This window comes from Tupaia chinensis, unplaced genomic scaffold (genome assembly GCF_000334495.1).
Source record: "Tupaia chinensis unplaced genomic scaffold, TupChi_1.0 Scaffold144378_1, whole genome shotgun sequence".
NCBI classification, from domain to species: Eukaryota; Metazoa; Chordata; class Mammalia; order Scandentia; family Tupaiidae; genus Tupaia; species Tupaia belangeri.
The window spans coordinates 3,170,962-3,195,501 of record NW_006204238.1 but is presented as its reverse complement, the minus strand read 5'-3'; the positions used below and the strand labels follow the sequence as shown (position 1 = coordinate 3,195,501).

The following is a 24,540-nucleotide window of genomic DNA, read 5'->3' as shown; positions in this document are numbered from 1 at the left end:
GAGGCCAGAGTTCCTGGTACGTGGGTTAGGTGGCCCTCTTAGACTGCTGACCCTTAAGGACTAAGGGTGAAAATAACTCTGTTCCACTATCTTTTTTTGGTTTCTCTTAATCCTATCCACATCCTTGCAAAATGACCCTTCCTTTAACTCTCCTCAATTTATAGGCAGAATCCCAATAGGGTGATCCATCAAAACTCTTCCATTAAATGTACCTCCACCTTCATTTTCTCCTTTATGTTAGTCATCTCTGAATGAAAGGAAACCTCCAAGCGAGAGAAGAAACTCAGCACAGTGATGAGTGCCTGAAATCCCAGCTACTCAGGAGGCCAAGCCAGGAAGACTGTAAGTTCTAGGCCAGCTTAAACAACATAGTGAGACCTGGTCTCTAAAACAAACAGAAAGGACCAAGGACGCATCTCTCCTTCTCAATGATAAATACAGTGAGGTACTCTCCAAGAAAAGTCAAGAATCAAGTCCAAATCCTAACTGTTATTTAGCATGGCATTAAATTAATAGCACAAGGAAATGCTGAGAAAAATACGTAAGAAGTGAGGTTACCTGCATTGATTAGATCTGCATCAGCTTCATGTTGTAGTGGATACGGACCCTGCCAAACACAGAGCACATTCAGTTAGTACAAAAAGAATCTCGCTGAACCACACAGTAAAACCATAATATAGTAACTTCCTCAAAACGTTTTCATCCAAAGACTCAAAGTGAACCTTAAAAAAAAAAAAAACAGTGTTTTCATGGTTCCGTTTCTCCTATTGATTAGTCTTTCCTACATTAGTTGTACTTGAGCAAATGAATATTTTCTAAAAAGTACCAGTTTGATGGGGCCAGCAGGTGGCATGTAGTTAAAGTACTGGACTCTCACATGGCTGACCAGTTTGAGTCCCGAAACTAGCAGCTAAAAAATCACATCAGGTGCATACGCATACATGTCCAAAATCCCAGGAGGAAAATGAGGGAGCACAAATAGCGGTGTGATTTATCACTTTCCCCCCTCTCTGTCTCTGTCTGGCAAGCATACACATCCTATAGCAAAAACCTAAAAAAAAAAAAAAGGTACCAGTTTGAAAGAAATGTTAAGATATTAAAGAAATTAACAAGACAAAAAACAAGGTCAATAAAACAAAAAGCAATTACTTAGAACCTACTATGAAATGGTAAGCTAAGCCATTAGAAATATAGGTCAAGGAGGCCAGAAGGTTGGGTGGTGGTTAAGGTGTTGGACTCCCACATGATGGCTGACCATGATTCAAGTCCTGGACTTGATAGCTTATTTTCTCATTTTCCCTGTCTCTCTCTCTCTCTCTGGTGAACACATGCCTTATAGCAAATTTAAATAATAATAATAATAAATTAAATAAGAAAAACCATGTAAGTGAATAAAACTAAAACATTATTATTTATTACCTACTATACAGGAAACATTATTCATAAACCTTTTAGGTAGGATCAATGATACAAACGTCATGGCTGCATTATTTAACCAGAAATATCCAGATATGCAAACTCTGAGCTTCCTAATGAGCTGCACTGAAAGTCCTTACCTCCTTTTATCTCAGTTTTGAGATCCTTATGTTCCCTTTACCTAGCTAATCCTCCCCAAGTGGGATTTGTTTCCTTTTACTCTGCCAGAGGTTGTGTGGACTCTGAGAGAGACAGAGAAAACATGAGAAAGCACCGCTTCATGGGGCATGGTCATGAGGCAATTCCTTCTCCTCCATCTCTTTCTTCTTGGGATTTGGGCACCCATGCACAGGCATCCAGCATGTTTCTCAAGCCAACAGTCTGGGACTTGAGCTATGCAGTCAGTTATGTGGGATCCTGCTGCCTTAACTACCAGGCAATGGGCTGACCCTCAGTGGTTCCACCTGCCCCCCCCCCACACGCACACAGGTTTTTGCCTTAGGGCACTTGTGCTCATGGGGGGGAAGGGGAGAACACGGACAGATTCAGCAAGAGAGAAGGTGAGATTCCACCCCCCACCCCCTCCCCGCCTCAGGCAGTGGCCATGCTGTAATCCCTTTTCCTCCATTCTCTTCTTGGGATCTTGCACACGCACGTGCATATGCCCGGTGTGATTTTCAAGCAACCTGGTTTGGGACTTAAATCACAGTCAGCCAATATGGGAGTTCAGTGACATAACCACTATGCCATTTGTTGGCCCATCAGTGAGATTTTTAAACTTTTCTTTTTTTTTTTTTTTTAAACTTACATGGCATGTGTGCTCCCTGGAGACAGAGAAAGAGAGAAAGTGAGGAAGCATCATTCAGGGGGAATGACATACTTCAATCCTTCTCCTCTCAGGACTTTTGAGCATGTATGCACATGTGCCTGGAGTATTGTTCAAGCTGCCAAGTCTGGGACTTGAACTCCACAGTTAGTTATTTGCAATTCAGCTGTTGTAACCAACAAGCTACCTGGGTGAGACAAAGTTAGTGTGTGTGTGTGTATGTGTGTGTATTTGAGAGGTTTTTGCTTTAGAGTACATGTTGTTGCCCGAGAGAGAAAGACAATGAGAGGGAAAGTGAGAAGTCACTCTCCAAGGGGAGATGACCACACCACAATCCCTTCTCTTCCACTCTCCTCTCTGGCTCTTGGGTGTGCATGCACACACGCCCAGTGTGATTTCCAAGTCACTGGTTCTGGGACTCGAATTGCAGTCAGCCATGTGGGAGTTCACTGACACAACCATATGCTATCTTCTGGCCCCTTGTATATATTTTTATAAGGCAATTCTAATTACTTGATGGGGCAAGTAGTTTCATAACATAACACACGCTAAAAAAAAGGGAAGGTAAAAAAGGCCTAAGATGGTGCTGAGAATGAGGAATATTGGCTATAAAATTTGTACATAATTTTTATTTTTATTTTATTTTATTTTATTTTATTTTTTGGAGAGGTTTTCACTATAGGGCGTGTGCGCTTGCCAGACGGAGAGAGACATAGAGACAGAAAGCGAGAAATCACCCTCCCGGGGGGGGGGGTGGTCACACCGCAATCCCTTCTCCTCCATTCTCCTCTCAGGATCTTGGGCATGCATGCACACGCGCCCGGCATGAGTTTTAAGCCACCAGGTCTGGGACACGAACCGCAGTCGACTACGTGGGAGTTCAGCGACATAGCCATTACGCTAACTGCTGGTTCCCTGTACATAATTTTTAAAGATTTATACTGTTAATAAACTGAAGTGGCAACTAATGTTTTAGCCCTTTGAATACTGATCGTGGAAAATTCACATAAACATATTTCCCTTACCTTCAGAGTGAGGAAGTTGATCACTTTAGGTAAATCTCTAAAATACTTTAAAAAATGCAAGTCTTTTGACTTTAATATAAATCTGCTTTTATCAAGATATATATCATTTCCCTGTCTTTGAAAATGGTCATGATTATTCATTCAATCAAGCAGCAGGTTAATAAACTGAAGTGGCAACTAATGTTTTAGCCCTTTGAATACTGATCGTGGAAAATTCACATAAACATATTTCCCTTACCTTCAGAGTGAGGAAGTTGATCACTTTAGGTAAATCTCTAAAATACTTTAAAAAATGCAAGTCTTTTGACTTTAATATAAATCTGCTTTTATCAAGATATATATCATTTCCCTGTCTTTGAAAATGGTCATGATTATTCATTAAACCAAGCCCCAGCCACTATATGCCCATGGAATTTGTTTATATTTTAAATACTGGATATACACTCCCCATATATATAGTTTTTATTACATGAACAGTTAAGATCTACTGCTAAATGATAAAAGATTAGAAATACTATAGATCAAAAAACTAAATAATCCCTATCATAGTTAATAATTAAATTAAAATGTTATTTAAATAAATAAAACTTTAAAAAAGGAAAAAGGAGACCCAAATTATGGCACAGCAGTAACATGTGCATGCTACAAAGCAGACCCACGTGGTAAGGTCATTAATTTGCATCCAGAGACCTCCTTGGATGTGCTGGCACAAATGTGCCCATGATCCCGGCTGAGCATGGATCACAGCATTGGACCCTGCTGGGGTGTCGTCTTTCTCTCTTTCTCTGTCTCTCTCATTCATAGAAAAGAAAATAAAGTTTAAAAAAAATCACCTAGAAAGCAGAGCTAGTTCTTAATTTTCTTAAAGTGTTGAGTAGAAAGTATGGCCTAATTCTATAGGAAGAGTAAGCTCATCAGAAAGATTAATTTTGAGGAAGAGAAAATTCTACCCTTCTGGACAATAGGGCCTCAGAAGAAAAATGAGATGAGAACTTCTAAGGTTCTTTGAAGTAATTAATTGTCAAAAAAATATTCTGGTCCTAAAGCAGAAATCTTACACTTTAGATTTTCATTCTGAGCTTTATTGATTTTTACTTACTGTAAAATTGTTAACAATCACTGAGCTTGAAGCAGTTAACTAAACAGGAAATGGTAAGATCTCTCCAAAACAGATACAATATAAGAAAGGAAAACTGACAGATGGACAAGGAGAAGCAATCAGAAGCCCATCTGGGCAGAGAGCTATCATTTACTACATAAAATACGATACTACATGCTAGCAATATCATTTTAAGAAAAAAGTTAAACATTTTCTAATGACAGTAAAAAGAAAGAAAAAAAAGGTTGGGAACTTTAAGCTAATAACCCTGTTATCAGAAAATTTTACTAAATGAAATATCACATTCTCCATAAAGACTGAATAAAGAAAATTAATTTTAATTTCCATCTTACCAAACCAAGGACTCCATTCTCACTTTGAAGATGAACAGTCATATTTGGGCTGATAAAGTTGCTGGCCAGAAGTGGAATTCCTATTCCCAAATTAGCTGGAAAAATGATGTTAAGCAAAAGGCAGAAAGACTGTGCTACAAAAATATATAAATCTGAACAGAAACCGTCTTTAAAGGGAACTTGCTCTGAATGTAGTAACTGAATATATTCTCCAATAACCCTTCGGGCACTACTTTGTAATTTTTCAAAAAGAAAATCTCTAATTAGTTACAGCTGTTTCAATAACATTAATATGTTTTCTCACAAAGATATCAAAGTGGTGGCTTCAGAAGCTAGCCAAGAGTTCGTTTTAACAAAAATGTAAGACACATTTTATTTTTATTAATGTACTCAGCAAATCTGGACTGATGTATTATTAAATATGGCTTGACCTTTATTTAAAAATGATTTGTACTTTTCAAAACTCCCACTAAAAAGAAAGATGACTTAATATTCCAAAATGGGGCTACCATTTTTATATATTTTTAAAGTTTTCTGAATATTAAAATATTTGCCTAAGAGTGTGTCAACTTCTTTGGGTCACTGTGATAACATTCTTTGGTAAGTGAATCATCTCTGAGACATAAAGAGGATGGTGGAGAAGAGATTAAGTTTCAGCAAATGCAGTCGAGGCCATATAAAAAGTAGCTGTGTTAAGGCATCAAAGAACTAACTGAAGGAGAAGATGAATCTTCTTTAGAAGATCAAACAGGGTCAACTGATTTGTATGCAATGCTGTGGGTCCAATCTTGCCTCAACACAGGCAGGTGGACCAGATCAGCAATATTCACACACGGCGGCCCATGGCTGTCCACTACCACTGCATAGAGAAGACTTCACTAGAACTAGTATGAGGAACAATGGCACTCTGATGATGCTGGAATAATAATTAATAATTAATGAATAACATTATTAATTCATATTAATGAATCAAGGACAGAAAAAATAAAGCTTATGTATGCTGCCATATGGTAAACTATGAAGGTCAACAGGATAATCGAATGACCCAGGTAACTGCTTGTGGATCCAGTAAGTCAATGAAGTTACAGTAATAGCTACTTAGTTCACATCTTAGTCAATCATAGTCTCTTATATTATTATTTGTACTTCATTTCTTAGCGATGCACAGAACAATCTGAGATATTAATTCCATTATAAGCAGCTATTTTTAGTTAACAACAACCCAAATTATACTCCTTATACCTCAACTCTTTATCATATTCTATCATTTTATCAGTTCTTAAATACTTTTTAGTAAGTTACACATCAAAGAGAGAAAAGTATATATACTTTGGGCTGAAAGAGCAGATGACACGAAAAGACCATTTATATGAACTGACTTGCAAATATATATAAATAGTTTTTGCTATAGGCCATGTGCACTTTCCAGAGACAAAGACAGAGAGAAACAAAGTAAGAAATCACCCCTGAGGGGAGGATAGTCACATCACAATCCCTTCTCCTCCAGTCTCCTCTCAGGATTTTTAGCATGCACGTACAAGGGTCCAGCGTGATTTTCAAGCCACCTGGTCTGGGATTTGAACAGTTAAGTTGGCTATGTGGGATCCAGGGCCTTAACCACTACACCACCTGCTGGCCTGCAAATATTTTTAATAGGCAATATAGTAATGGTAAAAAGGAACATTTAGAAGGTGCTATTATTTTAAAACTAGTGTTACAGTCAGTGTTTAAATATGAGGGTACTTCAACAAGTTTGTGGAAAATGGAATTAAAATATCAGGTTTTTTGGTGCAAAAAATTTTGAAATCCATGGGTAGTTTTTTGGGTTTTTTTGTAAGACACATTTTTTCAAAACTTTTTGAAGACCCTTCATATCAATTGTAAGTCACTTGGTTGTCACTAAATCTTGCTGATATGGGAGTTGGAAGACAGGCAACATAACTCTCTTCTCCTATGTAAACCCCTACCATAAAACAAGGTATAAACTGAAAAAAAAAAAAAAAAATGAGGTGAAGATAGAAAAAGTAAAAATGCTCTCCCAGTCAAGATCAGTCTGAAAGTCTTATACTCACGGACTAGGGATGCTCAAAAATGGAGACACTTATCTTTTTCATTCCCATCCTGTGGCATCACTATATCCACTATCACACAAATATTTATCATGCACTACTTGTATGTATTATTTGTATTATTTAGTCCAATGTCTCATGTATTAAAACCTAACAAACAGTAAACAAGCTCACTGCTATTTAAATGCATTTGAAATATATTTAAATTGTACTAAATTCTACTTGACCTCTTTTTTGACAGTGTCCAAAGCAGAACTTGAATTGCTCACTGAATAGCCTTACAAAACACTACATATAAAAGGGTATATTCACAGAAACCTTTTCAAGGAAAGCAGAGGGTTGCTAAGAACTTGGATTTTAATTTTCAATGAGTACATAAATGTTAGAATGTAAAGTAAACAGCACCAGTTATAACTAGTATTTCTGAGATTTGGAATTCCTTTTTGGAGAATCTCTTTTCCCAGTATCCTCTATCTAAATCCCAAATTGCACTGGAATCTACTGCATATTAGAAACTAGCTAAGCAAATTTTTGGTTGCCATTTTGTTTCAAGAAGGTAAACATTACAATCCCAATTTCATATATCTTGGTACCTTTAGGTTATATGCAAGAGCTTATAAAAAACTGAATATGGAAGATTTACTGCTGAGTGAAGCAAGCCAGGCTAAGAAGGAGAGACATTGTATGTCCCCACTTAATATATATCAAGTGTTGGCACTCTATGACTGAAAATGATTGACTAAAGGATATAGAAACACAGCAAATGGGTGTAAATACCAGATATAGTGTGTGTGAAAGAGTATGGTCTGAGGAAGGACATTTAGAAGAAAAATAAAGAGGCAAAGCATTAATGGGACAAAGAAATGTATTGTCTGTTGAAGATATTTTATAGTTTTATCAAGTGGACTAGGGAGAAATGTTCACATGTTGAAATATTCAGTTTGTAAGCTAAATAATGTGATTGAATGTATAAAAGAAAACGAAATTTAAAAATGTAAATAAAAAATAAAATAAAGATTAAAAAAAGAGAAATGAACAAATAAAATACTGATCAATTGCTTTACAAGTTACCGTGGACTGATCAACTTGGGAAAAGCAAGGACTCTTTGTCCAGTCTCAGAAAGGATACCATACATGCCATCTTCGAATTCAAGAGCTGCCCGTTTGATGATACGTTCCCTCACATTGTCTTTGGATTTACCAGATTTGGCTTTTTCATCTTCCTGTTGCCGTATTGATAAACGCTTTAAAATAAACAGAAATAAATAACATATAACATTTTATTATAAAAATTAATTTGTTGATGATAATGTGTATTACAATATCTTTTACTGGACTAAAATGCAGTATATTCATGCTGGGGAAATTCACTTTGCACACTGTAATAATATATAGTGATTGAATGTATAAAAAAACTATACATAAAAATAATAAATATAATAATACTATTTAAAAATTAACTCCAATTGCTACGATAATAAGGAAAATCTCCAAAATTAAAAAAAAATAACATGGGTGACATTTGATGACAAAAGTAATTCTTAGTAAAGTAAATGAAAGAGGTCAGATTTGCTTGACAAGGAAGATAAGCCTTTTCTGTCTCTTTGAAGCAGATAATCCCCATTACTGGCACATTGAGGGCAACTACTGTTACTCGAAAGACTCCTGCACCTGAATTCTCCCCAGGTGCTCAGATGGAGCCAGAGGAGGGAAAAAGAAACAGACCTTGGGAATCTGTTTTTCTAGGCTGTCAGAATGTGCTGCTGCCAATTCCCTATTTCCACCTGCAGAACCTAGACAACTTTTGCTACAAGTGCATCACAGAAATCACATAAATACCAAGAAACCAGCCAGTAAATTATTTCCATTTCTAAATCTCCTAAATGCAAACTCTGGTTGCTGTTTGCAAATCTCCCATCCTTTGTCCCTATGCCCTAAAACTAGTCTGGGATTGCAGAAAGTATTGCAGTTTGATGTCCACATGGTAGCAGGGCATCTCTGATTCCCTAATGCTGATGTTCCCCTACTCTATGTCTATCTGTTGTTGATAGCTAGAAATATGAATCTTGATATCATTTTTGGAGAGGATTTTCTTATTGGGCACGTGCGCTCGCCAGACAGACAGAGAGAGACAGAAAGATAGAAAGCGAGAAATCACCCCCTAGAGGGGATGGCCATGCTGCAATCCCTTCTCCTCCATCCTCTTCTCGGGATCTTGGACATGCACGGACACGCGCCCGGCGTGAAGCACCAAGTCCAGGACTCAAACCGCGGTCGACTACATGGGAATCCAGTGACAGCCATTACACTAACTGCTGGTCCCATTGAATCTTGATATCAATTCTGGCCCAGCTAGTCATCCTTTATTCTCTCACTGACCTTGAAATACCTTCAATGCTCTTGATACTTGCTCCCTGCCACAATTTCCATGGCCCATAGCTAATTGGAAATGATATTCTTACTGCACTCTATAAAAGTGCAGAGCAATTGCAATAGGTAGATATCCCTGAACAATCAAACATTCACACTCCATTGGGGGCCAGTTCCATGGCAAAGCAATAAAGCTCTGCTCAAGAGAAGCCAGATGTTACATAACAACCCAACTCAACGGTCCTGCCAGGTCAGCTTGAAATACATGGGGCATGCATATAAATGCCCAAGATCCAACAGGCAGGAGGAGTAGAGGAAAGGGACTGTGGCATGCCCAGACTCTGTGGAGGGTGTTCGTCTCTCTCACTTGCATATATGCATGCACGTGTACTCTATCATGAATACAGAAGAAAAATGTAAGAAAAAAAAAAAAAGAGAGAGAAAAGAAAAGAAAAGGATTCCATCAGGGATAATGCCACCAAAGTTCTAATTATTCTTCTCCACCTTCTAAGACAGACAGTCCAAACTATGTATTATAAATTAGAAAGGTTATAGAACTTGATAGTTATGGCCTACAGAATCACATGACTGGTGATATATACCTTGTGAGTACAAGGCATTGACAGGCTACATAGTAGCACAGACAATCACGTCCCCTTAACTGTGAACACCTGAGAGGCTTCTATAAGAATTCGAAATCAGACATCCTGTGCAGCTCTAATCCCTTATCGTCTGGAATGGCCCCAGAGACATATGTGTCTGGTAATCAGACCCATAAATACTAACGAAAATGCTAAGTCAATTACCTCAATTCGTTTTTCATATTTTTCTCCTTTTATTAGACGATGTACATAAATCTTAGGAATATGAATGTCTTCTGGAGCAAATGATCCAATATCCACAATTTCTTCAACCTAAACAAATAAAAAGCTTTATTTAAAATTGGATAGTAAAAACTTAAAATGAATATTTTTTACTTTAGAAAAATGAAGTATATGCACTTCTCCCTTGAACTTAGCTTGGATGTACAACATAAATATATGTGTTGTAGAGAACATGTATTGGCTTGTTGGAAAAGCCATGATGTGTTTTTCTATGCAAAAATGTGTCATGACTTTTCCAACGACACAATATACACATCTATGTATGTACATGTATACATATGTATGTGTATACATGTGTAATATACATCATACCTTCAGGACCCATAAAAGAAAACAAATTGAAATACATGTGCTTGAATATAAAATATAAAATTATAAAGCTCTAGCCTTTGCTTAAAAAAGCCTCAATTATGAATTTTTCAAATGGTTTGTCAGTACAGCTGCTTGAACTTTCACAAATTGCAGCTCAACTATGCAAAACTTGAAAGCACATTCCTTAAACACAGATTTTCAAAATTAATGGGAAATTTATCATATCAAAGACAAAAATCTGTAACAACATCTGCTTGGTCAATTGAAAAGCTTTTAAATATAGATACAAATGCTATTTGTACCAATTCTTAATTATTCCTGTTGTTAGCTTTGTAAAATCATGATAGAACTGCAGTCGCTGAAATAATTCACTTAAAGACAAATAATTAATTTCAATGTAGAAAGTTCGAAAATAAAATATTAACTAATAACTAGAAATACTCAAATTCATTAAAATCATACACAAGGTATAAAGACATTTTTTAACAATTAGAAATGACCCCAATGTAGTCTATTTAAGAGCTCATTTTTCAAAAAGATAGCTTTTTTATATCAACATAAAAAAAAAAAACAACCCTGAAATGACAAGGATCAAGAAAAACTAAACTTGGACTGACTTGGTTTTTTTAGGAATGCACTGTACTTGTGATGCTAGATCTATCAATATATGGGAGAATAAAGGGATTGTGATGAGAGATCCTCCTGAGATTGCTTGACTTTCTCTCTTTATCTCTCATGCTCATGAATAAAGGAAAGGAAAAAAAAAACTAGACTCACCATAATTAGCTTTCTGGTGTCATATATAATTGTGATAGAGTACTTGGCTTAATAGATACCATACCCAAAGCAAATAATTATTTGCTTAAATAAACTGACTTATACAAGGAGAATTGTACTGAACTTGTCTTCTAAACTATTAACTGAACTCTCCAGACATTTCCCAAATTAAGTAGCCCTTCCTTACATTATTATACTACTATATACCCATACGAGGCTTTTCCTGCAATTAAAAAAATGCCAAAGAGCACAAAAGACATTTAGTTATTTAGTAATGTTCCTGGTTGTTGAAAAAGACCAAGACATGGTGGGCAAAAACTATCTTCTGTAATAAACAGAAGGATCTTAAAGAAAATCCAACAAAAATGCTAAAGAACAATTAGTAAACATGCGGTATCCATTGTACAATAGATTAGTGGGGATGACTTGGGAAGACTAGTGGGAATCTCTGGCATCATACTCTGTGTCTTCCCTTCAAACCTCTGAGCTCTGGTATTCTTTTCCAAGGTGGTGACCACGTGAAGAGGAGGTGGAGCTGGAAAGTGCAAAGCATCTAAGCACTGTTGTTACCTCTGTACTGGTACTTTCAGCCATTAGGACTCACTAACATCCTTATACATATTCAGTTACAAGCCTTAGAAGAAGGTCTTGACTTTTAAAATGTATTTATACATTAATTCACTATCCTGAAGATATATATGAAGACTTGGTAGTCAAGAAAGTATTAACTACAGCATCCATTATAATAAGCTGGAAAGAGCTATAATGGTCAACAAATAGGGAAATGGTAAAAAAAAAAAATCGTGTATCCACATGATGACTCAATATTATGCTCTCAATAATTTTCATGACAACTCATAATTTAATGTTCCATAAAAATGTAATATTTCATTTATGTAAATGAGTAAATACTTATAGATACATATTTCATCACAATTACTTTTGTACCTATGAAAAACTGACAAGAAAAACATTATAATGCTAATAATTGTTATCTCTGGGTGATAGTACATGCTATTTTTATTTCCCTTTTGCCATTATATTCTGAGGTTGGGGGAGACCTACAAATGTTATTTATTTTAACAACAGACTAGAAACCCAGTGGGCCAGCAGGCAGCACAGTGGTTAAGGTGTTGTACTACCACATGGCCATTGTGGTAGTACATTCAAGTCCTGGACCTGGTGGCTTAAAAATCACAATAGGCACGTCTGTGTGTGTGTGCCCAAACTTCTAAGAGGAGAATGGAGGAAAATGGATTGTGGCATTGCCATCCCTCTTTGGAGGTGATTCCTCTTCCCCTCTCACTGTCTATCTCTTTCCAGCAAGTGTATGAGCCCTGTGGCAAAAACCTTAAAAGAGAAAACAAGCAAACTAAAAAAGAATAGACACCACGTAAGTAGTTCCTGAAACTAAGAAATACCTAAGTGGGGCATATGATGAATTCCACAATAGTTAAACATGTATTATGTTACAAAGAAAATAGAGACACTTAGAGAGAGAAACAGTAGTTGTTTTGTGTTTGTTTTTTGTTTTTGTCTTTTCATTTTGCCATATGTTCCTCAGTGAGAGACACAAGGGAGAAGGAGAAAAGACTCCCCAATGGGGCATGGTCACATGGCAATCCTTATTCCTTCATTTCTACTTTTTGGGGGGATTTTGGACATGCATGCACATGTACCTAGCATGTTTTTCAAGCCACCAGGGACAGAATTTAAATCACACAGTTGGCCATAGTAGATTGGCTCCCTTAATACCAGGCCATGGGGCTGTCCCAAAACCTGTAATTTCTAAACTATAAAAGTCATTACAATATTTAAAATGATCATTTGGCCTACATTATTATTTGAAGATAGTAATGTGAATTATTTTCCATGCTAATATTGCTCTAGAAGGTCAGGCTCTCAGAATTCTTGCTTGAATTTTTACAGTAGCTTCCTTCCTTCTTTGTCTTCAGCAGGGACAAGAAACATCATAGAGAAAAAATTTAAAAAAAGAAAAAAAAAAAGAGGGTAGTACTATTCACCTAAACCAGATATGTTGATGATAACCAGTCACTATTTTCTTCTCATTCCATCAAAAAAATATTTTAATATCAACAACAACAACAAAACACTAAATCGTGACGAAGCTTCATTATGAAGACCAAACAGCATCAGAACATACACGACAGAGAGAATGAACGTGGTGCTGGTAAAATAACTCTGAAGACAAGCAAAAATCCAGTTAAATAGAATAACTTCCATGATTTGTCATCCTAAGATGAATGATTTTCATACTGTAGAAAATGCACATGCATCATTTGTCAAAGCAATATAAATACTCAACAGTACTGAAAACGCGTATTTAAAAATCAAAGTGTCCCCAGAGTTGTTTAGCAGAGTTAATAGCAAAGGAAGTACAAAGCACTAGAAAACATATGTTTTCAGACAATCTGTGAAAAGAATTTTTTTTAAAAAAAGAGTAAATATCAGAAAAGGCAAACCTATTTTACTCCTAGCTAATGGCTGAGGGAATTGAGGGAGGACTGAAGACTTCAGTGCTGGTTTTGTGTGATCCAGAGGAAAAAAAAAATACTAAAAGTGCAATGGGAGCATTACAAAGCCTATTGATATAGGTGAGAAGAGTCAAAGGCACTCTGAAAAGAAAATGATAAATTTTTCTTTCATTTGTTAAGGAAAAAGTGAAAATAACAGATCACAAAAGTCCTCAGTAAACATGGCCGAATACACCTCCTGAAACTATTATAGAAAGGAGTGAAACAGAGAATGGAAGACGAAGGAAAAGCCTCAGTGCAAAGCAATGGGCAGATATGAGTGTCCTCAGACAAGATCACCGTGGAAAAAGGTAGCTGAGAACGAGTCAGACTTCTGCCTGGCGCTAGGAATAGTTCTCACGCAGCACCATCTGCTACAACCAGAAACCCAGACACTTGAGGTTTCTCTAATTAGTACTTGTCTTCAGTCATTAGTTGAAAAATAGAGGCTAGGAAATGTTAATTTTTATTGATTTGAACTTTGTTTTAAAAGGTTGCTTTCTCCCTTCCCCGCACCCTCCCTACTTTATAATTCTAAATATAATTCTGAAAAGTTTTATTTTAAAGCTGGGAGAAAGACAATAATTCATCCCTTGGTGATAATGTCTTTGTATTTACTTGGCAAACATTATTTATATCTCAAGTAAAGGAACAGGGAAGCTGCAAGGCAATAACGTTCTTATTTTTTATTTTATTTTAGTGACAACCACAATCCGTTACAGACATGAAAATGGGCCCGACTCTAAAAGTTATTAGTGAAAAATGCTGCACACCCGCAAAACTCTACAATACAAAGTGAAAGCTGCTGGGAAGCAGGGGAGCCTCACATTCCAGATTTTTCTGAGTCATTTTACCTTTCAGAAAAATTTAGAAGGAACATTCTTCCTTTGCTAAGAAATTAAAAAGGTGGACAATGTCAAGCAACGTCTGGAGTCATGAAAAACATTAAGTAACTCCAAAATATCAAGAAGTCATGCAAGAGTAGAAAAAGCAGAGAAGGTCATGAGCAGTAAGAGAAAAAGTTACAAGTTAGATGCAGAAGTGCTCTGGGTGCTAATTTAAGCCAAGAATAAATAATGGTGGACAAGAAACGTGGAGAAAGGGAATTCAGTATATAAGGTATTTTTCTCAAAAGCTCAAAGGAGGGGGAAAAAAATCATGAACGAAAAGATGAGTATCTTAAGGGATGTTGATAGGACATGATATGAACAGTCTAAGAATATAGGAGGAACTGCCATGAAAACTAAAAAGGATCAGACGTCTATACAGAAATGCACAAAACTGAAGAGAGCAGGTGGCATAGTGATTAAGGCACTGGATTCCCACATGGCCAACTGTGGTTTAAGTCTCTAAACCCATGGATTGAAAATCATGCTGGGCATGTGTGAGTACATTCCCGAAATTCTGGGAGAAGAGTGGAGGAGAAAAGATTGCAGCATGTCCATCACCCGGGAAGTGACTTCTCACTTTCTCTCTCACTATCCCTCCCTGTCTCTCTCCTGCAAGCCCACCCGCCCTATGGCAAAAAAAAAAAAAAACAAAAAAAGACTGAAAAGATAAGTGGCTCTTATGGATTTGCAACCCAAGTAGTCCACTGCGGTTTGAGTTCTGGACCTGGTGGCTCAAATTCACCCCAGGCATGTGTTGGGACCAGCAGTTAGCATAATGGCTATGTCGCTGGACTCCCACGTAGTCGACACGGTTCGAGTCCCGGACCCGGTGGCTTAAACTCACGCTGGGCGCGTGTGCGTGTGTGCCTAAGATCCCGAGAGGAGAATGGAGGAGAAGGGGTTGCGGCGTGGCCATCCCCCCTGGGGAGTGATTTCTTGCTTTCTGTCTCTCAGTCTCTCTCTTTCTGGTGAGTGCATGCGCCCTATAGCAAAAACTTCTCAAAAAAAAAAAAAATGGTGGTAAATAGGACTGCACAGTCATTCTATTGCAGAACCTAGAAGACTAGATCTAATGCCAACAGACATCCAACAATGTCCAGTTAATAAGCTGACAAAAAGAACGTGCTCTGTCAAAAAACATTCACCTACCTGGAAAGCCAGACATAGGGATGAATTATGGTAAAGGATATTTAAAATGAGCCCCAAAGGAAAAAGAATATCATGTTGATACCCATACAATCAGATTGTTCACCCAACCAAAGACTTATATGATATATTTTTAATAAAAGTAACAAAATTGACTCTGAAATAAGATGGTGACATCATGAGAGGTGCCAACTGTTTGAACATGGTCCTGTTCATCATATTCTGCTGAAAACTTCGACCTGACATGTTCTATCTTTCAGAATGAAACAATGAGATGAACCTGAGCTCACACTTCTAACCAATAAAGATAAACTGTGTGGTAAAGTAGAAATGATGGAAATTCTGAGAGAAAGTGACAATGTAAAATTGGAATTTGTAATAGGCTAGGTAGTGAATCCTGGACATACAAAGTAACGTATCCTGATCTTTGAAGGAAAGCAGGTTGCAAAGCTCAGAGAAAAAAATATACAGGACTAACGGCTAAGAAACTTAATATTAATAATGGGCTCACATGGGATTTAAGTTTCTCAAACTCCCCTTCTAACAATAAGAAAATGAGTCATCTTCATGATGAAAAGAATATATACAAAGAATGAGTTCAATGGTACCAGCAGTTAGCGTAATGGCTATGTCGCTGGACTCCCATGTAGTCGACCGCGGTTCGCATCCCGGACCAGGTGGCTTAAACTCACACTGGGCTCGTGTGTGTGCGTGCCCAAGATCCCAAGAGGAGAATGGAGGAGAAGGGATTGTGGTGTGGCCATCCCCCCTGGGGGGTGATTTCTCGCTTTCTGTCTCTCTGTCTGTCTCTGTCTGTCTGGCGAGTGCACGTGCCCTACAGCAAAAACCTCTCACAAAAAGAAAGAAAGAAAGAAAAAAAAGAATGAGTTCAATAACAGGGACAGCTATGTGTTTCCTCATATTGCTTTGTGGTTTTCTTTATTTATTTAATTTTTTTTTTTGAGAGATTTTTGCTATAGAACACAAGTGCTTAACAGAGAGGCAGAGAGAGAAACAGACAGACAGAAAGCGAGAAATCACCCCCCAGGGGAGATGGCTATGCCACAATCCCTTCTCTTCCATTTTCTTCTTGGGATTTTGAACATGCTCGCACATGCACCGGCCTGAGTTTCAAGCGGCCAAGTCTGGGACTCAAACCATAGTCTACCACACAAGCGTCCAGCACCTTAACAACTATGCCACCTGCTGGCCCAATTTTATTCATACTTTAAATGGAGTCATACAGAGAAACAGGTATGATCTAGGACAAACAGAAGTTACATCGAATCTTACAAAAGTATGTCAAAAGGTACAAAATTGGACCAGCTGCAGTGGTGCGGCCATAGTGCACTACTCCACAACGCTGGATCCAATGCAAGTTTGAAGGTTCAGTTCCAGGGTCAACCCGTACATTCAGGTGTACATACTTTCTTTTCTTATGATAGAAATAAAGAATACTTTAAAAAAAAAAAAAAGACTTAAAATATAATCCATGGGACCAACAAATGGTGTAGTGGTTACATCGCTGGACTCCCACATGGCCAATCGTGGTTTGAGTCCCAGACCTGGTGACTTAAAACTCACGTGGGCTGCATGTGTGTGCACGCCCAAAACCCCAAGAGGAGAATGGAGGAGAAGGGATTGTGGTACGGCCATTCTCGCTGGAAGGTGATTTCTCACTTTCTGTTTCTCTGTCTCTCTGTCTCTCTGGCAAGCGCACGGGACCTTTGTGTTCCTTGCTGACTTAATGGATTGGGGGAGGGCCTTAGCATGACACTCTGTTGAGGATACTCGTCTTCCTTCTCTTTCAGAAAGGAGGAAGAGAGGGAATTTAATTAAAAAAAAAAAAAGAAAGAAAGAAAAAAAAAAAAACTGCAATGAGATGAGGCTTGTCCAAAATGCTAAAGGTGATAACATGTTGCTTGTGGGGTGACTTTGCTATTGCTACTTGTGGAAATTTTGGAAATGATATTCACCACTGCTTGGGCAAAAGACAGGAAAAAGAATATTTCAATTGCTTTTTGCTCCTGACTTCACCATCAGGCAGATGGAAAAGGCAGAACTAGCATGGCTAACAAGCACTTGAATTCAAGACGAGATGCTCAGATTCTCTGAATTAATTCTAAGCTGTAGACTCACAAAAAGTATATCCGAGGGCCCAGTTTCAGTGACACATGCTACTAAGACACTGCACGTCATAGGCTGGGATCTCCATGGGAGGTTCAGGTTCAATTCCTAGGCAGCCTACAGGCCAGGCATGACAGCATGCCTCTGTAATCCTAGTGACTCAGGAGACTCCAGCAGGAGGATCACAAAATCAAGGCTAGCCTGCATAACCTTATCTAAAAAAGCCAGGGGTAGTGATGCATACCTGCGGTCTGAAATCTAAGGCTAAGATAGTAGAATTGCAACTGCAAGACCCTTAAAAAAAAAAAAAAAAAAAACAGACAGACAAAACAATGTTTTAAATTATATCTAGGAGGCTTTAAAAAGCCTGAAGATGGGCCAGCCACCACAGCTTGGTTGTAGTGCTGCTCTGCAATGCTGGATCCATATGAAAGACTGTGGTCCAGTTCCCAGGTGTACATGCTGGGACATACATGTACCCGTGATCCTGGCTAGCTGGGAAAGGCAAGGGGGATCATGGCACAAACCTCTATTGAGGGTGCCCTGCCACATCTTTTATGAGAGAAAAAAGGAAAGAATTTTTTTTTTTAAGACCTTAAAATATGATCATATGGGACTAGCAGATGGTATGGTGGTTACGTTGCTGGACTCCCACATGGCCAGTCGTAGTTTGAGTCCCAGACCTAGCAGCTTGAAACTCATGGTGTGTGTGTGTGTGTGTGTGTGTGTGCACCCAAAATCTCAAGAAGAGAATGGAGGGGAAGGGAGAATGGAGGAAAAGGGACTGTGGCATGGCCATCCTCCCTGGAAGGTGATTTCTCACTTTCTATCTCTCTGTCTTTCCAGCAAGCGCACAGGCCCTATAGCAAAAATCTCTCTTAAAAAAAAAGAAGAAGAAGAAAAAAAAGATCACATAATTATAGTCAAGTGAAAGGATAATAGAGATGTCAGCAAATACACTCCTTTTCAAAATGAGAGCTCAATCCATAATAGCATTTTAGAACAGATTATTAAATAGATGACCTAAAAGGCCCCAAAACAAAGAAAAGCATATTATCAGACAGCAGTACAGGTTTCCCCCTAAATCAAGTAAATGTAAAATTAATTTCATAATTTGTGATCAGACTAGCACATAGGTAAACCAGAAGAGAAGCACAGTGTGTAATTTCACAAAGCATCTGACCAAGTCCTTCCTGGAAGAGTTATACAGACAGACAGTGGGAAAATGTGACTTGGATTCATTCACTTTAAATCGACACATTCAAACACATACAACAAAGCCTTAGAAGTCTCCAGTGCTGTGGTTTTTAAATTGGGGGGTATGTATTTTAAGAATCTGATAAGAATTACAAAGTCTATTCACACCTACAAAAAGACTTTACCGATAAAATCCTTCAGAATATTTCAAGGAATTGGTTTATAGCTATCCCACTCACACCTACCCTCCATCCCTAGACTAGACCCTAGATTAAAAGAGAAATTCCTGCTCTCATAATTAAACATCTTTATCAAGAATGAAGATAAGGAAGTCAGTGTTACGGTTAGTGGGTAAGAGTCTGAATACAACCAGCAATTCTGAACACACACATTCCTATCTCGGTTAGTGAAGACAGTCTCTGGCTCACGATTCTAAGAAGCTACCAATAAAAACTACTTTGAGTGATAAAAACCAAGTTCAGAGTGTTCAACCACTCTTTTAAATGTTCCAAGAAGGGATCAGCAGCTGGTGTAATGGTTATGTTGCCAGATTCCCACAGAGTCAACTGCAGTTTGAGTCCTAGATCCAGTGGCTTGAAACTCACACTGGGAGCATGTGCACGCATGCCCAAGATCCAAGAAGAGAATGGAGGAGAAGGGATTGAGGTGTGTCCATTCCCCTCTAAGGGGTAATTCCTCACTTTCTGTCTGTCTCTCTGTGTCTCTCCAGTGAGCACACACACCCTATAGCAAAAATCTCTCTTTAAAAAAAAATTCCAATACTTCAGCCCAAGATCAAATGATAATCTTTACATGACAGCTATAAAAGGTAATTTTTTTTCCTTGCAATCAAGTGAGTTCCTTTCTTTAAAACAAGGTGTCTAAGATAAAATTCTGTCCATCTTTACTAGCAAGAATTGTTGTATTTCACTTGATTGTTTCACCTGACCATGCAAATTTACTTATTTGAGTAGTTAACAGTACATATAATTTAAAAGGAAATGGTTTGCTCATGCTTGTCATTATAGTATCTGTCTTTAGTCTAGCCCTAGCTCTATTGTATGACACCATCATATCTTTTCTTTCTTCTTCTAGTCTTTCTTTTAATTGCTTTCTTGCATATTTTCTACATCTTGTAAACCACTTTATGTCATCTCTGGATGAATAATACTGGGCCAGAAAATACAGTAAAGACAGAAAATAACCTCTACTGGTTAGGAAAATCAAATAGGCCATTATTAGTAAATGAAATTCATCAGAGATCAAAGTGAATATTGTAAAATAATACCTGGCCTAACAGGCTTTTTCAGAGAAGAAAATAAGAGTCTAGCTAACCACCAGCATGAAAACTGTATGACCGAGGTACCTCCAAGCATCTAAAAAGTCTTCCTTTCTCCACTTGCTGTCCAACCAAAAACGACCCTTCTGCAACACATCATCTCTTTTAAAAACATAGGATGAGAAGGGAAATGGAAGGAGTAGTTTGAACTCTCTTTTTATTTTTTGAGAGGTTTTTGCTGCAGGGCGTGTGTGCTAACCAGAAAGACAGAGAGAGAGAGAGAGAGTGAGAAATTATCCCCCAGGGGGGATGGCCATGCTGCAATCCTTTCTTCTCCATTCTTCTCTCAGTATGTTGGGTACACACGCACATGCACCCAGTGTGAGTTTAAGCCACCAGGTCCAGGACCTGAACCACGGTCGACTACATGGGAGTCCAGCGACATAGCCATTATGCCAAATACTGGTCCCAGTTTGAACTCTTTAGAAGAAATGCTTTATCTAAAATAACTCTATTTATTTATTTTAGGTTTTTGCCATGGGGTATGTACACTTGCGGGAGAGAGAGACAGAGAGACAGTGAGAGAGAAAGTGAGAAATCACTCCCCAGGGAAGATAGCCAGGCCACAGTCCCTTTTCCTCCATTCTCCTCCTGGGATTTTGGGCATGCACGCACATGCTCCTGGCATGATTTTCAAACTACTGGGTTCAGGACTTGAACTATGACTGACCATGTGGGAGTCCAGTACCTTAACTACTACACTACTTGCTGGCCCCACATAGTTAATTTATTAAAACTATGACTACCAGCAAAATTAATAGAACATACTGATCCCCAAAAGGTAAGAATATGACTTACTTCATGAACTATGCAAGTAGTTTTTGTAACATGGAAGAATCCTTTTCTCCCTATTAATGTTTTATTTTATAATCAATCACTGTATATCATTACAGCATACAAAATGGATTTTCCCACCCAGAACATATATATATTGGCTCAATCAAAGATATCACCATATATATTATCATCTACAACTATTTTCCATTTTGTGTTTCTTAAATATTTTGCTTCTTTCTTTCCCACTTGATTCTTCCGTCTAGCCCACCACCATTTCTAACCCTCCTCCCACACTGTCTCCAGTATCCACAGTTGCTCTCCATGCCTTTATATCATGAAAAATTTTTGTTTTGCCACAGAGTACAGACATTTGGTATATGCATAATGGGGACATACAATGTCTCTCTTTCATAGTCTGGAATCTTCATAATGATCTCCAAAATGACTATACTAATTTACATTCCCACCAAAAGTGTAGGGGAGTTCCTTTTTCTTTTTTTTCCCAATTATTATTAGTAGTAGTATTCATACATTCAATCGCTATACGTAATTTAAATTGTAAAGAGACTTTACCCAGCATGATATACACCTCAGTACAGCCCCGTTGAGAATACTATACATGTCATCATCAACAGGTAATAAGCCATATCTGTGTTCCACAAATACCTTTTTTTATTATTATCATAATCTTGTTTATATTCCATTGGCTCACATATAACTTTATAGTGTATTACATTTCTTTTTCCAGAAGGAATACCATTCATATCAGTCAATACAAAGACATTAAAATCCCCATCATCATCACCCAATAGCTTTTCATTTTTTTCCAGAGTATTATTATTCCAATTATTTTTTAAACATTCAACCACTATTTATCATTTTGCTTATAAAAAGACTTTACCCAACATGAAATACTTCTCAGGCCTGTCCAGTTGAGAATACTATACACATAATCATCAATAGGTAATAAACCATATCTGTGTCCCACAAATGTCTTGCCACTCTATTTTTTCCCGAAATTTCTTTTCCTACACTCTCCCCCCTCCCACTCTCCTTCCACTTTGTCTCTAGTGTCCAAAGCAATTTTTAATCATTTTATGTCCTCAAGTCTTTCAGTCTCTTTTTAAATAAATTGAAAAGCAGTTTAAGATTAGTGCTATTTTTGTCTAAACTGAAATACAAGAGTACTTTAAAAAATTCTGGAAAAAATGAAATCAAAGATATGAATTTATTTTGGTGCAATAAACTTAGAAATGCATGCATAGTTTTTTCAAACAAACATTTACTATGAACTTTTGAAGACCCTCATATGCTAATACCAGTCCAAAACATCTAGCCCATGCTAGTATTTTGCTCATACTTTTTCTTTAACCAAAAATGCCAATCTTTGGGACTGGCAGGTTGTGTGGCGGTTAAGGGCACTGGACTTCCACATGGCCAATCACAGTTCAAGTCCTGGACCTGTTGGCTTACTTTCTCATTTTCCCTTTCTCTCTCTTTCTCTCACTGTCCCTCTCTGGTCAAATTAAAATAAAATAAAGTTAAATAAAATAGTTCTTCAAAAAATTATTTTAAAAATGCCAATCTTTACTAAATATGTTATTTAATATATTACATTCAAGCAATGTTCCAAACATCCAAATTTTGTTATATTTTCTCCTAAAAATAAATTTTACTAGGACTGTAGCAAATCCAAAGAAATAATTAAATAAGTACACCTATCCAAAGGAATTAAAATAGTTATAAATATGTTAATTCAAAGTACCAGTCTTACCTATATCTTATCTATAATACAGTAAAAAAAAAATTACACGATTATCACATACTCCAAGGTAAACAAGGAGACATGATATAATTAATAGAATTAAATTAGAAACATTTTTCAATGAGGAGAATTGTGGAGAAACAAGAAGAGAAAGAAAGGTTGTGTTAGGTTTTAGCTACAGTTACACTTCCTAGTAGGGATGTCAACTAAACTTAAAAGGTTACTCTTTAAGACTGGTTTCTTTTATTTGGGATTATTAATTATGCTTGGAGCTTTTTGACATGCAAGAACGCAGTGTTTGAAAAAACAAACTGCAAAGCAGAATTGAGTTAAACGCCAGCATTTCCAGAACATAGTTAATGGCTGATAAATCTAACAGTTTGTGACTTGAATTCAGCATACAAATGACTTAATAATTCCTAAAATTGTTTAGCACATGCAATAGAATAAGAGCGTTCTTTATTTGGTACAACTTTTAAATGTTCTCCACATGTTTTCATTTTTATGGAGCAATTAGCAAAGTAGAATTCTATTGATTTCAATAAGAAAATTAAAACGCCATGTTTGTCTTTCCTGATTTAGTGTGAGGTAGACATAAAATACAGAAATAAACTTCCAAACAAAATACCTTCTTATCTCTGTGGTTCAATTTATAAAACCAGGTGTTTAAGTCCTGAAGAAATTCAAACATACTCATCACATTCTCAGTGTGATTTCAATATTAAGATCAAAGGGGCCTGGGCCCAGCAGGTGGTGTGGTGGTGAGATCAATGGACTCCCACATGGCCCACCTCAGTTTGAGTCTAGGACCTGGTGGCTTGCTTACTCACTTTCTCTCTCTCACACACACACACACTTTCTCTCTCTCACACACACACACACTTTCTCTCTCTCACACACACACACACTTTCTCTCTCTCACACACACACACACTTTCTCTCTCTTTCTCTCTCTCTCTGATTGGTGCATGTGCCCTATAGCAAATAAAAATAATAACAACAATAATAAATAAAATTTAATAAATAATTCTTTTTTAAAACAAGATTAAATGACCCTTCTCTCAGTATAAATAGCACAAACACACAAAAAGTTTACAACTGGCATCAGTTGTTTCCCGTGCTTCCCAACCAAATGAATTTTAGTATCTAGTCATCACTAGGAAAATGGGGTCAGTCCTTGCACTGTAGAATCATGCAAATTATGACTGACACCTACCATGATTAAAGCTCATCAAGGGGCAAAGTCTAGAATATCTTCTTGGTACGTTAGGAAAATTAAATTAAAATTGAAAAATTTTACAGAGTTAAACAGTAATTGAGTGGCATCAATACTTTCTAAGAGATAGTTTTATCCTTATGGTTCTACTGCCATGCACTTCACATTTATAGTTTAAAACTAAGGCTCAGTCCAATATTAAAATAGTTTTGTGCTTTGCATAGAAAGCTAGATCCCATGTGTCCAGTACCAACAGGTGGACTCCTGGCTCAGACATTTTAAATATGATGGGTGCATGTGTATTAGTGCCCCAAATCCTGATGGGATGGAGAAAAGGATTATGGCATGACCATGTCCCATTTGGGGCTGCTTTCTCCCTCTCCCTCTCTCTCTCTCTCTCTCTCTCTGTGTGTGTGTC

At 37.4% G+C, this 24,540-nt stretch overlaps 1 protein-coding gene across 1 annotated transcript in view; it reads right to left on the bottom strand.

The window, feature by feature from the left end:
* Positions 1-24,540, bottom strand: part of OXCT1 (3-oxoacid CoA-transferase 1) — a 170,090-nt gene that overhangs the window by 84,445 nt on the left and 61,105 nt on the right. The window contains exons 8-11 of the mRNA XM_006166967.3: positions 9,965-10,072; positions 7,918-8,032; positions 4,720-4,814; positions 559-607 (exon numbers count right to left, since the gene is read on the bottom strand). Coding sequence (XP_006167029.1) covers positions 559-607; positions 4,720-4,814; positions 7,918-8,032; positions 9,965-10,072 — 367 coding nt within the window. The remainder of the gene's footprint in view (positions 1-558; positions 608-4,719; positions 4,815-7,917; positions 8,033-9,964; positions 10,073-24,540) is intronic.